This window comes from Amblyomma mixtum, chromosome 1, assembly GCF_055824585.1.
Source record: "Amblyomma mixtum isolate Tamu chromosome 1, ASM5582458v1, whole genome shotgun sequence".
NCBI lineage: Eukaryota > Metazoa > Arthropoda > Arachnida > Ixodida > Ixodidae > Amblyomma > Amblyomma mixtum.
This window is the reverse complement of record NC_143012.1, coordinates 26,225,193-26,242,808: the sequence shown is the minus strand read 5'-3', so window position 1 is coordinate 26,242,808 and position 17,616 is coordinate 26,225,193. Positions and strand designations below refer to the sequence as shown.

Below are 17,616 nucleotides of genomic sequence, written 5' to 3'. Positions count from 1 at the left end.
GTCCCTGCCCAAGTCTCCCCCTTTGGCGCCAAAACGCCTCCTTAAATAAGTTTCCCCAGCATTCTGGGGACCAACTTAGTGACCAATGAGAGATGGGCTTCTTACAACCAATCAGAGACACGCCGGTACCCACGAGCTTGTTTGCTCGCGAGGGCCGCATGCCTTTGAAGAAGCCGATAGCGCTTTTGCGCTTTTCCACACACAGTGAAACACTTTGACAATACCACAAAAGCACGCAAGCACCACTTCCATCAGCTGTGGCTCCAAACACTACAGGGTGCATCTGAGCCCTCTGGCCAGAGGCAGAGTAATCACAACTCGTTACCCGAATGACCACTTCCATCAGGCCTCACGACCATTCGTAATTGCACTCAGCTGCCTCCCACGCAAGCTTCCCCCTCAAGTGTCCCTGAAGTTTTCTTTCGCACTGTTCGACACCGCGGTCGAAGGGTCATTGAACTTAACCCCGACAATAGCCGGGGTACGCGACTCGTACGCACTGTCCGCGGAACGGGTCCCTTTCCGGCACCCCTCGCTGCCATTGCTGCTTTTACCTTTTGGGGCGGCAGCCCTTTGACCCCAGCGTTTCCTCTGTCTGCTTAAAAGCTACGCCGCCTAAAACATCTTAAGATAAGGACATGGCCCGCTGCCCGGCGGCCCGCAAACTCAACTGGTGTTGCAAGTGCTTTTTTTTTTTTGGAAAGTGGAGAAATTTATGGTCAATTCCACTGGTCGATTTGGAGGAGGGTGCTGAATCCACACCAGGATACTTACATTTCGCCCTCATTGCTGGTGTTGGTCTCTAGGCTCCTTCAACCGCTTTCCAAATTAATTGTGATGAGTACTCTAGCTACTCCGTCTGATGATACGCATCGTCGCTATCAGGTGTGTAAACAAACGCTAGGCATGCATGCAGTTCTTTAGCTGCAAAAACATCGTTTTTGAAATGAAGCATTACAGCAGTACACTACGTAGAGCTGCTTGATGCTTCTTACAGTGACAACAAGTTGCCATACTAGTGCATTTATCGACGCACTTGCTTCTGGCAGATGCTGTAATAATGGATCTTTAATGACAAGAGTAGAAAACTACCAGGCTGGATCAAAGCAGTAGCAAGAACGGTTTGGTTACGAGAGTGTGGCTGTGTGGTTAGTGCACAGGTTAGATTTACTCCTCAAGGTGGCGTAGGCTGTTCAGAGCTCACATTAGTGCCACAGAAGGGGCGAAAGTAAACCTGTGTCCCTTAACAGTGCTGCATGTGCAGCAGCTGTTGGGGCGAGATTAAAGGTGCACTGAAGAGGAATCTGAACTTGTCTTTTTGCCGTGGGAACCTGATCTACAAGTTCCGAGCTTTCTTAGAAACTGCGATTTATTTGCCCTGTGTGGCCGATTTCACCAATTAAATCGAATTAACGTCCGGCTCCCGCCTTCTTTTTTTAATTCTGCCTCGTACGGTGGGCAGAGTCGACCAACGCGTGGAGCGCCTTTCACCCAGTCCCGTGGCGGCTTGCCGCTCTATCATCGGCGGAGTAATACGTAGTAGTCCGTAGAAGCAAATAGTCCGCGCGTATTTTTATTTCTGCGGGCTTATTTTGCGGCTATATTATCTACAAATGAAACTACTTATTCACGGAAACCTAAAAAACAAAATGAAGCGAAAGCAAAGCCTCCACGGAGCTGGCTGAAAGGCACTCTCCGCGTTGGTCGACTCCACCCACCGTACGAGGCAGAATTTTAAAAAAAGGGCGGGAGCCGGACGTTAATTCGATTTAATTAGGGAAATCGGCCACACCGGGCAATAAGTCGCAGTTTCTAAGGATGCTAGGAACGTGTAGATCGAGTTCCCGCGGCAAAAAGACAAGTTCAGAATCCTCTTCAGTGCACCTTTAACAATGCTGCACGCGCAGCAGCTGTTGGGGTGACATTAACCGAATTCGGCATTGACTGCAATTTGTGTCCTCTCCTCCACACCGACCCTGGTGGTGCTAGGTGAGTGAGGGTCGCTGGAAGTGGGATGATGACATCAAGCTGGAGTTCACGTCTGCTTTCTTCACGGGCGTCTACGGCATGTGGAACCTGTACGTCTTCATGCTGCTGGTCCTGTACGCACCGTCTCACAAGTACTACCCGACGCCTGCTGGTACGTGCGCACCCTGCTGCCATTCTGCCCAAGGGAGGGTTTTGCATGCACTGTTTAAAACCAGAAAGCTCCGGTAAACCGGAACACATTTTCATGCCTTTTATAATGTTAGCCTGTATTGACTACCTTGTTTTTTCTTCTGCTTTTCTAATCAATTAGCTTTAAGCCACAACATATTCAGTAATATTCTTACTTGATCAACGCCACAAAAAAAATAAATTAATTAGATAATAAAACAAAATCCCCTGTGCTCCTTGGTTTCTGTGGCTGTTGGCTTCTCTCATATTGATAACGAGCCCCTCATTCCCCTTCCCTTGTTTGCTTAATTGCTTAGCGAGGGCCTCGGTTCTGGCAGCCTTGACGCCATAGGAAGCATAAGAGGGTTCTCACACAGCTTCCACCCTCGCCGTTCGATGGCGTTCTATGTCACACCAGCGATAACTCAGGACGTTCAACGTCCGCCGCTTACGAACGTGGGTGGCGCTGATGAACACTCTCAAGGTTAGGTTATTTGTAAACATAAATACCCCCGAAAGCAGAAGGTTTGACAGCCGTCGCCCTAGCTCAGAGGTAGAGCACCGGACGCGTATTTCGGAGGTCGTAGGTTCGGATCCTACCGGCAGCATGTGGTTGTTTTTTCTTCTGCTTTTCTAATCAATTAGCTTTAAGCCACAACATATTCAGTAATATTCTTACTTGATCAACGCCATAAAAAAATTAATTAATTAAATAATAAAACGAAATCCCCTGTGCTGCTTGGTTTCTGTGGGTGTTGGCTTCTCTCCTATGGTTAATATTGTTTGTGATTGATCGTGTCTGATGCATGTCCATGACCACATCACCATTGCGAGTAATACTGCATAAAAAACTTTAGTACTATATCATTCCTGCTCTAAAGCAGTCTCTGAGAAGTTGTCTAATAAACCAAGAAATTGCGTTTGATGTGCGTTTTTCAGTTGTAGCAGTAGTATTCAGAAAGACTGTAGTACTTGAAAAGGGCGCTGTCTGGGTGGTGGGGTAATGGGATAGTGGGTAACAAGGCTAATGTTATGTGCAGAGGTTCTGGGTTTCAGCCCCTGGAGCTTAGGCATGGCAGTACAAGGGAACAAAAACTATTAACTCAGAAAAGCTTTTGGCAAAGCTGACAATATTAAACCTAATGACGGCTACGGGAAGCAAACACTTTGAGTGTATCTTATGCTATCTTTGTCTTTACCGCTTCAGTTATTTGGAGATAATTCATGTCCGTTTGTTTACCACATACCGTGTAGTGCTTGTGTGGAAACTGCCAGCCACTTTGAAATAAAACAAAGTGCGTGCCTCTCGTCGATTTCTGATGATCCAGATCACTCCACAAGCCAGGAAGAAATCGAATTTAGCCGGCTTACCACAACGGAGCCTGTGCCCACGGAGCCCACGGAATCTTCTTCTCTGACAGAGTTTGCCAAGAAGGCTGCCCTGGATTAGTTTGTCACTTACTCAGGCACTCGGAGTCCTCGATTTGTTTCGTCTTCATCCTAACTTTCCAGGACAATCAAGCTTTCACAGGCCCCAAAGCCTGCAACACCATATGGCCAGCTACATGTGTTCTCACAGGATGTATTGCATTAGGACATGACTTGCACTAGGATAGCCTATAAAAGCACATAAACTTCAGGGACAAAAGGCACTTAGCTTGGAGCCAATTTCAGAAGCTTAGATGTACGTATTCAGTGTTAAGAAGCAGCCCCAGCTGCAATAAAGCCTTGTGGGCTAACCTAGCTTCTCTTCTGGTAGGCTGTACAAAAAAAAAAAGAATCCAGAATTTATTTCACTGTAACGGAACCTGTGCCCACAGAATCTATGGAGTCCTCTACTCTGGAAGTTACCTAGAAAATTGCCCATTTATTCAAATCTCCATTTAAGTGCCATTGATCATCCTGTCTTGTTTAAAGCTTCGCATCTGCATTTCTGCAGTTTTCTGCTGTGTGGCATGCCATCTTGCTTGATCACGAGATTTCCATATATGTGCCATTTTTGTGTATATTTCCTGTGCCATGTTTTTCCTTTCTGTAAATTTAGCTATTTTACTGCCATCCGTTGCTGTGTTGTCTTGTAGACAAGGGGCATTTACTTGTGAATCGTTCCTAGCCCAGCTGCACATGGTCAGCAGCTGTAATGGCACCATTTCGAGGTGGCATGATTGCAGGGGATCAGAGTCGCATTACTTCATCTTTTATTTGTCGGTCCACTTGAAGCGGTCACGTTGCTGTTTTCATTGCGTATAAACCGTGGCAGCTGTTTACACATCATGCAGCATTGTTTAGGTTGCTTTTGACACCTAGCAGCATCGCGTCAACAATGAATTTGCTTTTTCTACTACTACTTACCTGATGTGATTCTTGCATCAGCTTCGTCTTTTCATTTACAAGAGCATGGTTACCATATCATGGATTTTGTGGGGCCAGCGAGGAGTTTCTACAGGGTGTGGTTGTGGCGTCAAAGCGAGTTCCCGGCTTTTGGAAGAGCAGCTTTGAATAGTGAACAGTGACAATGTTCTGTTCGTGACATCTTTGAGAACTGTGATTTTTTTATGGCATGGTGTAGATTGTGTTTCTGTAAGGTTTTGTGATTACTGAAGTAAGTTTTGCATGTTTAACTACTACAGCGTCCTTGTAGTTCACTATACAGTCGTGCCCCGTTAATGTGGACACTTTGGTTCCCAAGCAGAACTGTCCATAAAACGAGTCGTCCATAATAACGAGTCAAGAAAAATAAAATAAAAATCACATACTGAGAAAAAAAATTTGTTATTCATGTCTGCTTCTGTACATAGCGGTGTGTACTGGACTCAAACTTTGATATGATATTGGCAACCTGGTGTGCATTATCAGGGTTTTGCATTATCAAGCTCTCCATGACGAACTCTTCTCTGCTCGATGAATTGGTGTCTGAATACTGTGAGCGAGGGAGTGAAGTCACCTGGCTGTTGTGTAGAGGGCCATCGAGCAGCCTTTCCGCAACGCTATTCGTATGGCTTCCCATGAAAAAAAACACTGCAAGCTGAAGTACAGTTTAGAACTACGTGTTACCCGACTGTGAAGAGCTCAGGCCTTGTCAAAGTGGCATTTTTTATCTCAAAGGGGGGCCAGTGTGTGAACCACTATGGAAAGCGTGTCCAGAGCAGGACGGGCAGTCCCGATTGCGTGCTCGTCTCCCTTTTGTTGTCGCTGTAGATTGTGTGTGTGTGTTGTAACTGAGAAAGGAGCATTAACGGATTCGCCGAATACACATGGTGCTCATGGGTTGAAGAAAGACAACTTCATTTCTTCCTGCCATTTCGCGCGCTTTTTTTTTCTGTCTATTCCTTCTCTTCCCTCCTTTATCAGTCTCCCAGCCCGCATTCACCATAATTTATCGTAGTTCGGCCTCTCATTATGGCACTCCCACTCCGCATAAGTCTCCTAGTTCCCTCTTTCCGGTGCCTCTCTCACTTAAAGGGACACTGAGGAGAAATTGAAGTTGGCTTGTATCGACAGAATACCAGTTCCTGATTACAAAAACGCCATTCATACTGACAACAAAGCTCTTGTAACGTAGAAAAGAGGAAGAACCAAAATACAGGTATCGCCGCCACAGGCCAAACTCGCAAGTACAAGCGTGGTGACGTCATAGGACAAAACAGTGTAGCTAGAACCAATAGTTCTAGGAACACTAGGACACGAGAAGCCACGAATCACTGAGGCGCAGCAAATGCATGCGCAAATCTCCTTGACGTCGCCAGATGGCGCCACGTACCGACAGCTACGCGCGCTCCTGCAGCGCCGGGACCAATCAGCGCCTGCTCACAGCGGTATGCGGGCTCCCGGTATTCCGCTAACGGTAAACAAGGTACACGGTATGCTAAAGGTGTCTATTTGCGAGAACTTGGTTGACGACTTCGAGAATGGGATCCATTGTAACGCTGGCAAAACGCCGGTGCAAACGTAAACGAAGCGACAGCCGCAATAGCCGATAAATGCCTTCAACGTGCGGCCGGCGGTAGCTTTCTTTTCGGCTGCTGCTGGGCCGCACTGCTGGCCGCCAGAAATCACGGAGTCTGCGTTACGTCATGTGCACGTCATGTTTCAAGTCACTTAGTCCTGTGTCGTCATAGGAGAATCCCAAGTTTGAATCAGAGCGGCGGGAAACACTTTTTCAACTTCGAATCCAAATTTCTTAGAAATAAATGCATCTTTCGCTGCCGGCCAAGTGGCAACAAAGACATGAAATGTCGAACTATCGGATTTTGCTATAAAAAAATATTAATAGAGCTCTCCTCAGTGTCCCTTTAACTGACCTTCAGTTCCTGTACAGCCCTCGCCGTTCTTGTGTATTTCTGCTCCATGAGATAAAGACGGCACGTCCGCTTTGGTTCTTTTTCAACCATGCAGGCCTCGTTCAGGCCTTCGGCCTAATCAGGTATCATGGAGTTTCATGCGCGGCCACCTTTAACGTGCATTTGGACAGTGACTTGAAAGAAACAGAGCAGACTGCTCTGTTTTTTTTGAGGTGCTGACAGTATTAAGTGGGACAAAAATATATGGACTGCAATGGGCTCTGCGCATTCTCACCCTTTCCATTGTAACGAGGTGCAAATACATTGAAAAAGTTTGGTCCTCAGAAAAACTTTGCATAATTCGGGTCGCCCATATTAACGGGGTTCGTGTTAGCGGGGCACGACTGTATCCGCTTGCGTAGCTGTGCCAAAGGTCACCTGTGTTCTTGAGGCTATATTATTATAGCTGTAGAATGTTCACACATTGTCTGCTGTCCTGTACTGTGCTATAACTGAAGTGCAATGTTGTCTGCCTTTATTTTTTTATGTTTACACTTTTTATTCTACTGCTGACTGTACACTTGATTCGATTCCTTTACTTGACTCTGACAAACACAACAGCGTAAACTCATTTTATGCATCACATGTGTGCACAACTATTCTTCCTTATTTACTTTTGCATATATTACATCTATGGCAATATCGGAAACTAATTATATCTGTCTGTGCTGATGTGAGCCAGTTTTGCAGAATAAACATTTTTTATGAAGCATTGTTTCTTTGAGATTTTCTGAAATTCAGAGAAAAAAAATGATGCAGCAAACAATGGATAGCTTAAATGGTGATAAGTTATTTTGAGTGGACTCATGATTGATTTCACCTAAAAAATAGCATTCCCTAATAATTGCTGCATCATTATTTTCAAAGATATTCAATCCCACTCTGATAAATTTTGCTAAAAATTTAGCGATCATTTGCCATTTTGATTTAACTTGTAGCAGCAGAAATGGTACTTTATTTATTTACGATCTTAGCACTACAGCAATAGCAGTGTAATATTTACACAACAGAAGTAACCTTATACCTGTAATATTCCTGTGTAGGGCTGGTTTAGTAACACGGAAGTGCCCTAGTAGATTATATGTCATGCTCAAATCAAACTTGGCATAGAGCTTAGCAACTGTAAACTTGTCATTGTATTTGCAATTTCTCCATGTCATGATTCATGCCATGATTTTCCTGTTTGAGCTTACAGGATTATCTGCAGCACTTGTACCTTTTCGTGAAGTTCCTTCATAACATCCATGTAGGCTGTGCAAATAAAACTCCTGGATATTCTGCCCAACTGCAGGAGGAAGAAGTGATGGCAGTGACGATATGCATTCTGCTACAAGAGGGAGTCTTCTCCAGCGCCTACCAGGTGAATAATTCCCAGTCACTACATACCACGCCAATGCCATTTTAGCCTGGAGAGTCAAGACAGCAAAACTCCAGCATACTTTCATACGGACATAGTAACACACTCCACTACGACCGGAACAGATTTATTAACAAAGTGTACAAAGAAATACCATCTCTGAGTATGTTTGTGTAAAGTATTTTCTCTTTTTGTTTTTCTCGCGCTAACTCTGAACTCCCCCCTCGTAAGGCACTTGTGTCATTTTCATAATTGCACCCTGAGATGCGTCGAGGTTGTGGGAAATATGTACATGCAATTCGAAAAAGTTACAGCACCATTAGGGAGGTTAGTGCACGCCAGTCCCGTTTGGTCCACACGGTCCGTAACAAACAGCAATGGGATGTCGCTTAAGGTCTTGTCGTTTTTTAGTGATTAGAGGGCCTTCGTTTGTTGGCTCTTGAAACAGATGCGCAGGTTCAGATGTCAGTGTTAGAGGCTCTATCTGCAAGGAAATAAAAACGCAAAGCTTAGTTACTACCACAGACACATTAACCAACAAAGTTGGAACAGTGCAAAAAATAGCATGCGCTGTCCTATTTATACCCGAGAGCCTAACAGGCGTTACTACTACCAACTCGCTCAACACTGGTGCCACATTACACATCCTTGTCTTTCCTTTAGTAACGTGAATATGCTTTGAGCACTACTGCTGACACGTGTCTCTAAGAGCGTACAGCACTGTGAATTCAGGCTCTCTAGGCATGTTTTTGGACATCAACTACACCAGGGCTGCTCTGGCAAGCGATTCAAGTGACGTGGCTTAGGGGGTGAGGTTTTCTGCACAGTGCTGGAATGGTGTACCACACATCAAAAGCAAACATTACATCTCTATAGGAAAGATTTAGGAGGAGAAGGAGAAATGGTCTTGTAGGGTTGCGAATGGGTGAGAGCAGAAGTTGCTGTAGGGTCTCATACTGGATGGGAATAGAAAGCTGTCATGCTGCTGGCTTACTGGTGGCTGCTACAGCAGAACAATGTGTTAGTACTAGCGGTCCTGCATGCTTTCTAGCCATGTTGGCTGGTCTCATGTTGCGCCCATATACCGTCATCTTCCTACACGCAAGATGCATTAGGCAGCGCTAGAAAAGCACACCTTGGTGTGCACTGCTGGTAGCATGGGATAATGACAGAAAAAGTCGGATACTAACCGTAGACAAAAATTGGCGTCGCTCAAGCACCACTTTTAACATTTACACGCTACGACAGCTGGCATCTGCTGCAAAGGAAGCAATACGAAAAATTGAATCAGCATTATTGGTTATCAGTGCTGATCAACATTTTTTTTGTGATTCCTACGAACAACCAAGACTTCAGTCTGCATTCTATGGCTTTCAAGATTCCAACTGCACAAGATGTGTTTATGGAGAGAGAGAAAAAAAAAGCACTGTAATAATTGCATGCTAAGGAAATGCTGGTAGCACCTAGACACCTGCAAGCCAGGTGCTCAAGGCAATGTTTCATTATACAATGGTCAGTACTGTCAGGTTTGTACGAACTGCATAAGAAATTCATATGCACAGGCTGCCATTAGGTTATTTTGAGATAGTAATTTATTGATATGGATGGGGATGATAGATGATGCTATAGATGCTTATTAAAATCGGGATGTGTCGATCGTGAACTCCTACAACGCAGTGAAGTCTGCATTTCAAACTGCTGTCTGTAGGCTCTAGATGCTGTAGGCATATTGCACGAATGCCTACAAATTATAGAAATCACTGCATAAAAGTTTTTGCTCGCATATGTTGTCGGGACATGCACTTTTTAGTCTTCGCTGCAATGGCCCACTCCAGTCAAACTGTCTGAAAAGTTTGATATGGATTTTGCTGTAGTGCACTCTAGTGCTCGAGGAGAGGAACCAAGTAGGTATGTAGAAGGCCTGAAAGTGAAGCATTTTCAAAGTAGTGTAGGTCAGTGTTTCACTATGTAGTGGAATGGTTGGTTAAAACATGCTGTGCGCACATGCTCAGCTGAACTGCAGAAGCAAGCCAGAGAAGTTCACAACAGAAGTTTGCACATATCGTTGATCAAGGTAACCAATGACTGTCACGCCACAATTGTAGCTTCAAACCAGTGGAGATCAGTGTATGTCAAGTGATGAGTAAAAGGACGATGGTAAAAGATTATCACAAAAACATCTTGCTGCAAGGGCCGCACACACTTGCAATTCTGAGAAGGCATTCAAAGTTAAAATGGCCAGTTTGAAAAGGTTAGGATGGAGCTTTTGTTTTAAAGATGGACTGTTGCAAGCACCTACACAAACATCCTGTCTTTTGCCACTTTGAAACTTCGGTACCAGCCATGCCCTTATTTTTTGTATAGGAGTACCAAGGCTGAGCAATAAGCACACAAAACTATTGGCTTGTAGGGACATAGAAGAAGTCACTTGAAAAAAATGGACAGTGGCTGAACATCTTGTTACTCTTGCCACTCCACTGCGCATGTATGCCACAATTCACAACACAACTACCAAATAGCCTGAATGCATAACCACATATCAGATGCAACTTATTTATGCATGCTCACCTACATTTATCTGTTAGGTCGTGCTTCATTCTGCTGCCTTAGTCCAAAGGGCACAGGACGATACCCCTTGCTGGCACCAAAAGGCTGAACAGTCAACAGCGGCTTTGAACCACCACGTTTCGACACTTCACTGGAAGGCAGCCTCTGCCTCGCATCGGCACGAGACCGCTGCAACTCATCGCTCATGCTGTCCGAGTCTTCGAGGGATCTGTACCGCCCTTCTTTTGGCACATCCGCCTTCTTTTGAGGCACGCTGTATATGTAGTTGCAGTGGGACTCGTAGGTCCTGCCGCTGTTGGTCCTCTGCAGGGCCTCCTTCTTGAACACGCTCATGGCGTGGTCTACCTTGCGGTCGTCGTATGAAGAGCTCCTTCGTCTCGTCGGGCTGGAACTACGGTTCCTCGCGGGCCGACCTCCAACCTGCGAAGCCGGCGAGAGGGATCTCCTGTCATCCGCCGAATGACCGTTGCATTTGTCGGCGTTATCGATGCCGCCACGCATGACGCGCGATATCTGGTCGTAGATTCGCTTTTTCGCCGGCGCCGACTTTCGCTCCGGTTCAGCTGTCACTACGGTCGGGTTGTAGTTCTCCAGCGAGTTTCGGCACTCGTCTCCCGACGAACGGCCGCCTTCGGGCTCGGGCCGCGGTGGGCTGAAGTTACGGGAGTCCGCACCGTTCATCTGGTGGTCAGAGTCGCGCCGCCGCAGCCATTTGGGCACGCCGTTGCTCGAGGCGCCTTTGTGATCGGGGCTGCTGTTGCCATTCCAGGTTGCTTCGTCCCCGTTAAACAAGTCGCCGTTCTCTTGGCCATCAGACTTTTTAGCTTCGAGGTTAAGGATGCGCAGTTGATGCCGTATGTCCAGCTTCTCTTTGTCCCGCTGCTTCCGGAACTCCTCTTCCACGCGGTTCATCCAGCGGATCTCCTTCTCGCGAAGTCGCTCCTTCTCTGCTACTTCCTGCGCGAGCTGCTCTTCCAGCCTCTTCCGTTCTTCCTTCCTCACGGTGCTCATGTAGGAGAACTTCTTGGCCTTCTTATTCTCGAAGCGGGATGGACGGTTGCTGCTGGGAGGCTTGCAAGCCGAACCAGTGCGTACCTCGTACTCGGGCAGATACATGACGTGGCCCTCTCTCGAGAAGCTGAACGAAGATGTTCTCCGGGCCGACTCATTCTTCGCACTGTCGTGCCACACCGGACTCTCCTTAGGCTTCTCATCGGCTTCGGGAGTGACGGGTTCTTCCGACAACCTGCGCAGGTCGATGTCTGCCACAATGTTCAGGGAATTGGGCGCGCTTCGACTGAGTGACCAGTTCGAGTCGATGCCCGGCTGCCTGTCGACGAAGTAGTCGCGACCGCGGAGACCCAACGCCTTTCGCAGGTTCCGCAGGCTGTTGAAGTTCTCGGCAGTCGGCGTCAGACGCGGGTTCTTTCGTAGCCGTCCCCGTGGTCTGCTGCTCTGATCAGAAGAATCCTCCGTCCTCATTGTCGCCGACGGTGTAGACCAGGGGAGGAACATGTTAGCCGGCATGGTGAACTTGGCCTGGAGGCCAAGCATACCATGCGGTTGCTTCTCCTGGAGCCCCGATGTCGTGGGACCCACGCTGCCAGAGTCGGAGTCGTCCATGAGGTCTTCCTTAGGGACCCAGTGGTCGTCACGAACGCCATCCGGAGGGGACGCTCTCCCTACGCCTTCTGACCGTCTTCCGGGGCCGGGACCGAAGGGAGCTCCGTCGACGACGTCATGAATGAACAGCGGACTGCCGGCATCGGGCGAGATTCCAGAGTCACCGCAGCGATCGGCCATCACCCTCCTTGGTGCCATGACTCGACTGACCCTCCTTATCTGATCTTCGAGGACGTCGCCATCATCGGTGCTGGCTTCGGAGCGAAGCCTGTCGCTCCTTCGCGCCTGGGGACTGTCGGTAGCCCATAGCGACCTCCAAGCATCAGTGGGCGAGAAGCGTGGTATGTCCATCTGCTTCCGGGGAAGTGTCGGCCTAAGCTGGATATTGACGTTGAGGTCCTGGTCTGAGCTGCTTGATAGAGACGATTTTGATGACGTGCCCCCTCCGCTGAGGTTGTCCAGAGGCCACTGGGATTTTGGCCAAGCCGGCACGGGGCTGCGGCTATTTCGCTGTCTGTTCTCCGCCTTCCGATTACCGTTAACATAAGGCTCCGGGTCCTGGTCGACAGCAAAACAGTGGTCTTGTATCCGACTTGAATCGTTTAAGATGTACTCGATGACTTTTGATTCTCCCTGAGAATGGTCGTCGATAGCGGCTAGGGTGCGTGTAGTGAGGGCCGCGTTTTCGCGTTTCGGCGTCCCCTTTTCAGTCACTTGCTTTACGTTTCCGTTGGGCGTGGAACCGTCCTTCAGTTTGAGGGCGTCGAAGTTTGAAAAGTAATACTGCTTTTTGGGCGTCGATTTCGGGCTCTTGAGGTCACCGTTGCAGACTGGTGGCGTCTTCGCTCCGTGACCGTTGTCTTCGGCGACCTTGCGAGCGAAGCCGTTGGAAGCCCTCCGCTTTGCCACAGCCAAAAGTTCCTCCTTGAAGTCTTTGGCAAGTGTCGCAGGCTCTGCCTTGGCCGGACCGTCACTCGAAGAAGTCGTCTTTTTCTGTCCTGCGCCTTCGGCCTTTGTGGGCTCCGACTTTGAGAGCCTCCATTTATCGACGTTCCGCCGGTTCTTTTCATAGCTGCTGCCTGGTCGGAAGACGACATTGTCGTCCGAGTTGTAATCCGGAGGTGGCGGGGGTGGTGGAGGCGTTGGCGCCGGCGACTTGCCTTCGCCGCGGCGGCCCTTCAGTTTGGAGAAGACGGTTTTTCCGGGCTCCTCGGAGGACCTACCACTCGGAGTCTTATCAGTGTCCTTGGGAAGAGTGTTGGACTGTGGCTGCGGCGGCTCTGGTGCCTTGGCTTTTTTTCTGGATTTGATTTTGGCCTTGCTGGGACTGATGGCGATCAGGCTGCGGCCTGTGATACCTGCAACGAGACCCCGCGAAGAAAGGAAGATTAAAAAAAAAAAGAAGACCTCTAGGAGCCGTATTCTTCTTGCTGGGTTCAGGCTAGAAACGGAGTATATACAGTTAAATCGTGCGCTTGAAATACAAGCATTCACGCATTAGTTGTATCAGCTGATAAACGTGGTAAACATATATGCAGTGGATCTTTATATCAAGCCGAACACTCCTAATCCAAAATGATGCTAAACGTCGAAAAAAAACGGTAAATCAAACGCACGAGTACATGCAACGGCCGGAGTACCGACCAGCTATGCTCGTTGCCCTACTTTATACCAAGCACTTTGCCCTGTCAGTCATGGCAATTCGGGGGCTTTCCTAACGGGATTCGTCGCCCCGCCCCCTTGTTCCCTGCCTGTTCTTTTCCAGCGCACGTGGCGCAGCGGGGTCGAGGTTATTATTTTGGCTGCCGGGAAATGGAGGCCCAATGACAGCTACGGGTTGCTGGCGCGCGTCGGAAGCCACTTCAGACCCACCACAAGTCCTCAGGGGTGAGCGCCCACGTACGGGCCAAAAGGTCTAGGGTACAATGCTGTGTATCACTCATCGTTCCACTTGGGCTCTATTTAGTTCGTTCTGTACCGTCCAAATTTTATTTGTCGAGATTCAGCTGTTTAGCCTGGACAATGTCGACTACATCTTCAAAAGCCGGCAACATGTTATGCAACGACACTCCGTCGGAAATGGAATTTCACCGAAGAGCTCGTCCATGTAGGCGCCTGCTTTGATGGCGACGGCGGGCCAGCTATGCGGATCTAATCTTTAGCTTAAGATAATTCCCGATCAATGGGCAAGCATGGTATACTCATCATTCTTTAATTGTGCAATGTTTTCGTGAGATGAGCTCATAGATACAGCGTGTGTAATAAGGTTTGACCCTTGAGGGCGTCACGCATACCTTCGTCTTCATCTTCATCGTCGTCTTCGTCCTCGACGACGCTGCGCGCAATGTCGGGGTCGCTGTGTGCCCTGCGGCCCTGCTGCAGCTGTCCCGGCGGCTCAGCCTGCTGCTGCTGCGGACCGTCCAGGTCGGACATCGAACGCCTCTGCTGCAGGATGCGCAGCAGGTCCGGATTGTCCTGCGAGCCGCATTCACCACACGTCCAATGAAGGCGCGTTACAACGCCAGACAAAGCAGAAAACATTTGCACCTCGTGCTTTGCTCATGACAAGAATAAGCATGTTTTCACTTTGTCTGATGTTGACTAGAGTGGAGTTACATACCCTCCTTGCATTTATTTAGCACAACCTATCTTCTACCGAGGGCACGGCCCGTGATGTACGCATGAACTGTATTGAAGTTTGAGGGTTATTTAAATATTACATGGGTATTAAACAGTGCAGAAGGAGGTCCCGAAGTTAGACTGTAGTCGACGGTTCGACGTCATACAGTCTGGTCAGGAATCATGGCTTGATGAAATTCACTGGTCACTGACCAAGGTCAAACACAAATGACGTTTAGGGAGCGCTACGGCTCCCTTGTATGTGAACAAGGGAGCCGTAGCGCTCCAGAAACGTCATTTGTGTTTGACCTTGGTCAGTGACCAGTGAATTTCATCAAACTGAAGTTAGACTGTCAGAGGGACCTCTCGACAAGGGGCCCCCCTCACAGAACCAAAAGGACGGGCGCAAAACCGTACGGACAGCTGACCCTAGGGCTTCTCTCTTGTCATTTTCCTAGCTGGGCGTTTGTCTTGTGAGTGCGTTTCACCACTCTCAAAAAAGTTGGCAGCGGCTTAGCTCTGCTATGCCTGGATATACGTAGCGTGAGCAGTGACATCACGTGGCTCTGCGCCGGCGGCAGCAGCGGCGAGGCGCGCCAGCTGTGCGCAGTGACGTCACTCGCGCATGCGCAGTATGGTCGACGGAGGGAGCGCGCGAAACAGCGAGACTGTGGCCAGTGTAGCTCACGCTACAAAACTAGGCCAGTTACCACCAACAACGAGGATTATGTTGACATCCAACGAAAGCAGCACTGTCCAGGAGGGGAGGGGGGGGGGGGGGGGGCATGCATACCTGGACGTCCGAGTTCTGGCTGATGAGCCGGCGGCCGCTGATTGTGCCCCCACTATGTAGGATGTGTCCGTTCTGCGTGGTCTTGAGCAGCCGGACGCCCTCCACCGCCGGCTGGGGCAGCACCCGGTTTCCAGGGCTGGCGAACTTGCCGGCCAGCCGCTTGTTGTTGAGGCGCAGGCCGCCGTTGCCCAGACCGCCATTGCTGCTGCCTCCGCGGGAGGACGACAGCACGGATGAGTCTCGCGGCCGCTCCTCTGCGGCCTGGGAGTGCGAATTGCCCATGGCCTGTCCGGATGACGGCTGTCCTCAAGGCATCGAAGCCTGTGAATAAAGAAGAAAAAAGAGACCCCTGTCAGTCGCAAGAAACTTGGCCGTCCTATCCCGTTGCCGGAACTACGTTTGAAGAGCTCCCTACTCCTTGGGCATAGCCCAGAGAATAGATATGGCTTTAGCTTGGCTTGCTCAAGGCACCTTGAACTCCTTTAACAAGCTTCAGCATAGTGATAACCTACGTTTGATTCCGTGCAGTTCGTCTTTCCAACGGAGCGAAACTGGAGCAGATCCAGCGGATTGGAACGTGAACATTTTGACAGAAATCTGTCTGATCGGGGGTGCGCCATAAAACCCAATATAACTATAACTGTCTGATCAGGAGTCGAAACAGAAAAAAAACGTAAAACTCCGAGCAGACGGGTCCCCTGAAGAGCAGTGGGACGCTTGGGGGAGACCCACCGACCTAGACCTCTTTCCAGCCCCACCGAAGTAAGCGAAGACCATAAGCTCTGTATCCGCTCACGCCTGGCTCCGCGCATAGTGATTGCTCCGAAGACGGCCCTTCTTCACCTTCGGAGCCCTTCACTGGCGGCCCCGCAAACGAGGACCAATATTTTTCAGCCAACATTCTGCAGCTGGTGGCAACTGTCGCTGAGCACCAACGAGAACTTTTTTTTATGCGAAGCATACTACTTTAGCTACCACTTCAGCCCTTCACCGTGGTTATGCGCCTCCAAATCACGTGATACATGACGTCACGACAGTAGAGAAACGGGGGCCCACCTCGCGCCGTCGCTGTGGTTGTGCGCCTCCAAATCACGTGATACATGACGTCACACCACGTGACACGATGACGTCACGACAGTGGAGAAACGGGGGCCCACCTCGCGCCGTCGCTGTGGTTGTGCGCCTCCAAATCACGTGATACATGGCGTCACACCACGTGACACGATGACGTCACGACAGTGGAGAAACGGGGACCCACCTCGCGCCGTCGCTGTGGTTGTGCGCCTCCAAATTACGCGACACGATGATGCTTCGCATTCTCCAGGCTTAACCAAGTTAAGCCTCAGCCATTTTTTTTCAAGAATGTAAGTGCCGAGCGCACTATGTGTGTACTCCCCAGGCGAAAATCCATTGGGTCCAATTGAGCTTGCTAATTGGATCCAGTTGGAATGTCCATTTGGTTCCAATTGTTTATTTGGGCAATTGGTTGCACTTTTGGAACGTCCCAACTGGAGCTTGATACAAATTGGAACCAATAAAACATTCTGCCTGTTCCAAACGGAATGTCCAATTGCAAGCTGTTCAACTGGAGCATTTATGGTTCTAAACACACAAACTGGAACCTATAGGACATTGCAATTGGAACGTCCAATTGAAACCAATTGGTTCCAAATACACAACTGGAGCCAGTTGGACATTCTAACTGTATCCTATTTGGAAATCAAATTGGACCCATATAGCTTTTTTTTTTCTCGCCTGGATCGTGCGACGGTGTAAGTCCTCCCACACATCTGTTGTCTTAGAGCAGCTGAGAAAAAGCTAATGCACCTCTTTCGTCGAAGAAGCCGTTTCTTGTTTCTGTGAAGTCTCCCTGCTCTCGATATTGCTCGGCGATATGAGCCCGAGGCGGCGCATTACGCATGTGCTCTGTTCTCACGTGCTCTCGAGTCAAGTGCACATCCGCGTCATGACTGCAGGAAGTTGTCCGCGAGCCTGAAAGCTGCGACACAGGGGTAACACGGCCCAGGAACAACGTCACTAACATAAAGCCGTGGTTGACTCTTGATATTTTTAATTTTTTGTGTCTCTCTTCCACTAAGTAAAGAATCGATCAGTGGTTATCGCGCTCGGCAGATGACCCGAACGACGTAGATTTGATC

The 17,616-nt window shown here is 48.8% G+C and overlaps 2 protein-coding genes across 9 annotated transcripts in view; one reads left to right on the top strand and one right to left on the bottom strand.

Annotated features, from left to right (window-relative positions):
• Positions 1–17,616, top strand: part of wls (Wnt ligand secretion mediator) — a 39,108-nt gene that overhangs the window by 19,233 nt on the left and 2,259 nt on the right. Inside the window, exons 12-13 of one of the 3 annotated variants that reach the window (XM_089546311.1) lie at positions 7,789–7,857; positions 13,811–13,951. In XM_089546311.1, the coding sequence (XP_089402437.1) occupies positions 7,789–7,857; positions 13,811–13,936 (195 nt within the window). In that variant the 3' untranslated portion in view covers positions 13,937–13,951. Of the gene's footprint in view, positions 1–1,989; positions 2,141–3,485; positions 7,210–7,788; positions 7,858–13,810; positions 13,952–17,616 lie in introns of those variants that run through there. The other 2 variants (XM_089546302.1, XM_089546318.1) reach the window with 2 other exon arrangements.
• LOC149365807 (uncharacterized) overlaps positions 7,966–17,616 on the bottom strand; it is a 47,841-nt gene continuing 38,190 nt past the window's right edge. Inside the window, exons 2-6 of one of the 6 annotated variants that reach the window (XR_016283199.1) lie at positions 15,458–15,778; positions 14,340–14,520; positions 10,423–13,403; positions 9,045–9,112; positions 7,966–8,338 (exon numbers count right to left, since the gene is read on the bottom strand). Coding sequence is in view for 2 of the 6 variants with exons in the window: in XM_089546289.1 (XP_089402415.1) it covers positions 10,429–13,403; positions 14,340–14,520; positions 15,458–15,739 (3,438 nt within the window). In the remaining 4 variants the exon portion in view is untranslated. The remainder of the gene's footprint in view (positions 8,339–9,044; positions 9,113–10,422; positions 13,404–14,339; positions 14,521–15,457; positions 15,779–17,616) is intronic. The other 5 variants (XR_016283201.1, XR_016283198.1, XR_016283200.1 and 2 more) reach the window with 5 other exon arrangements.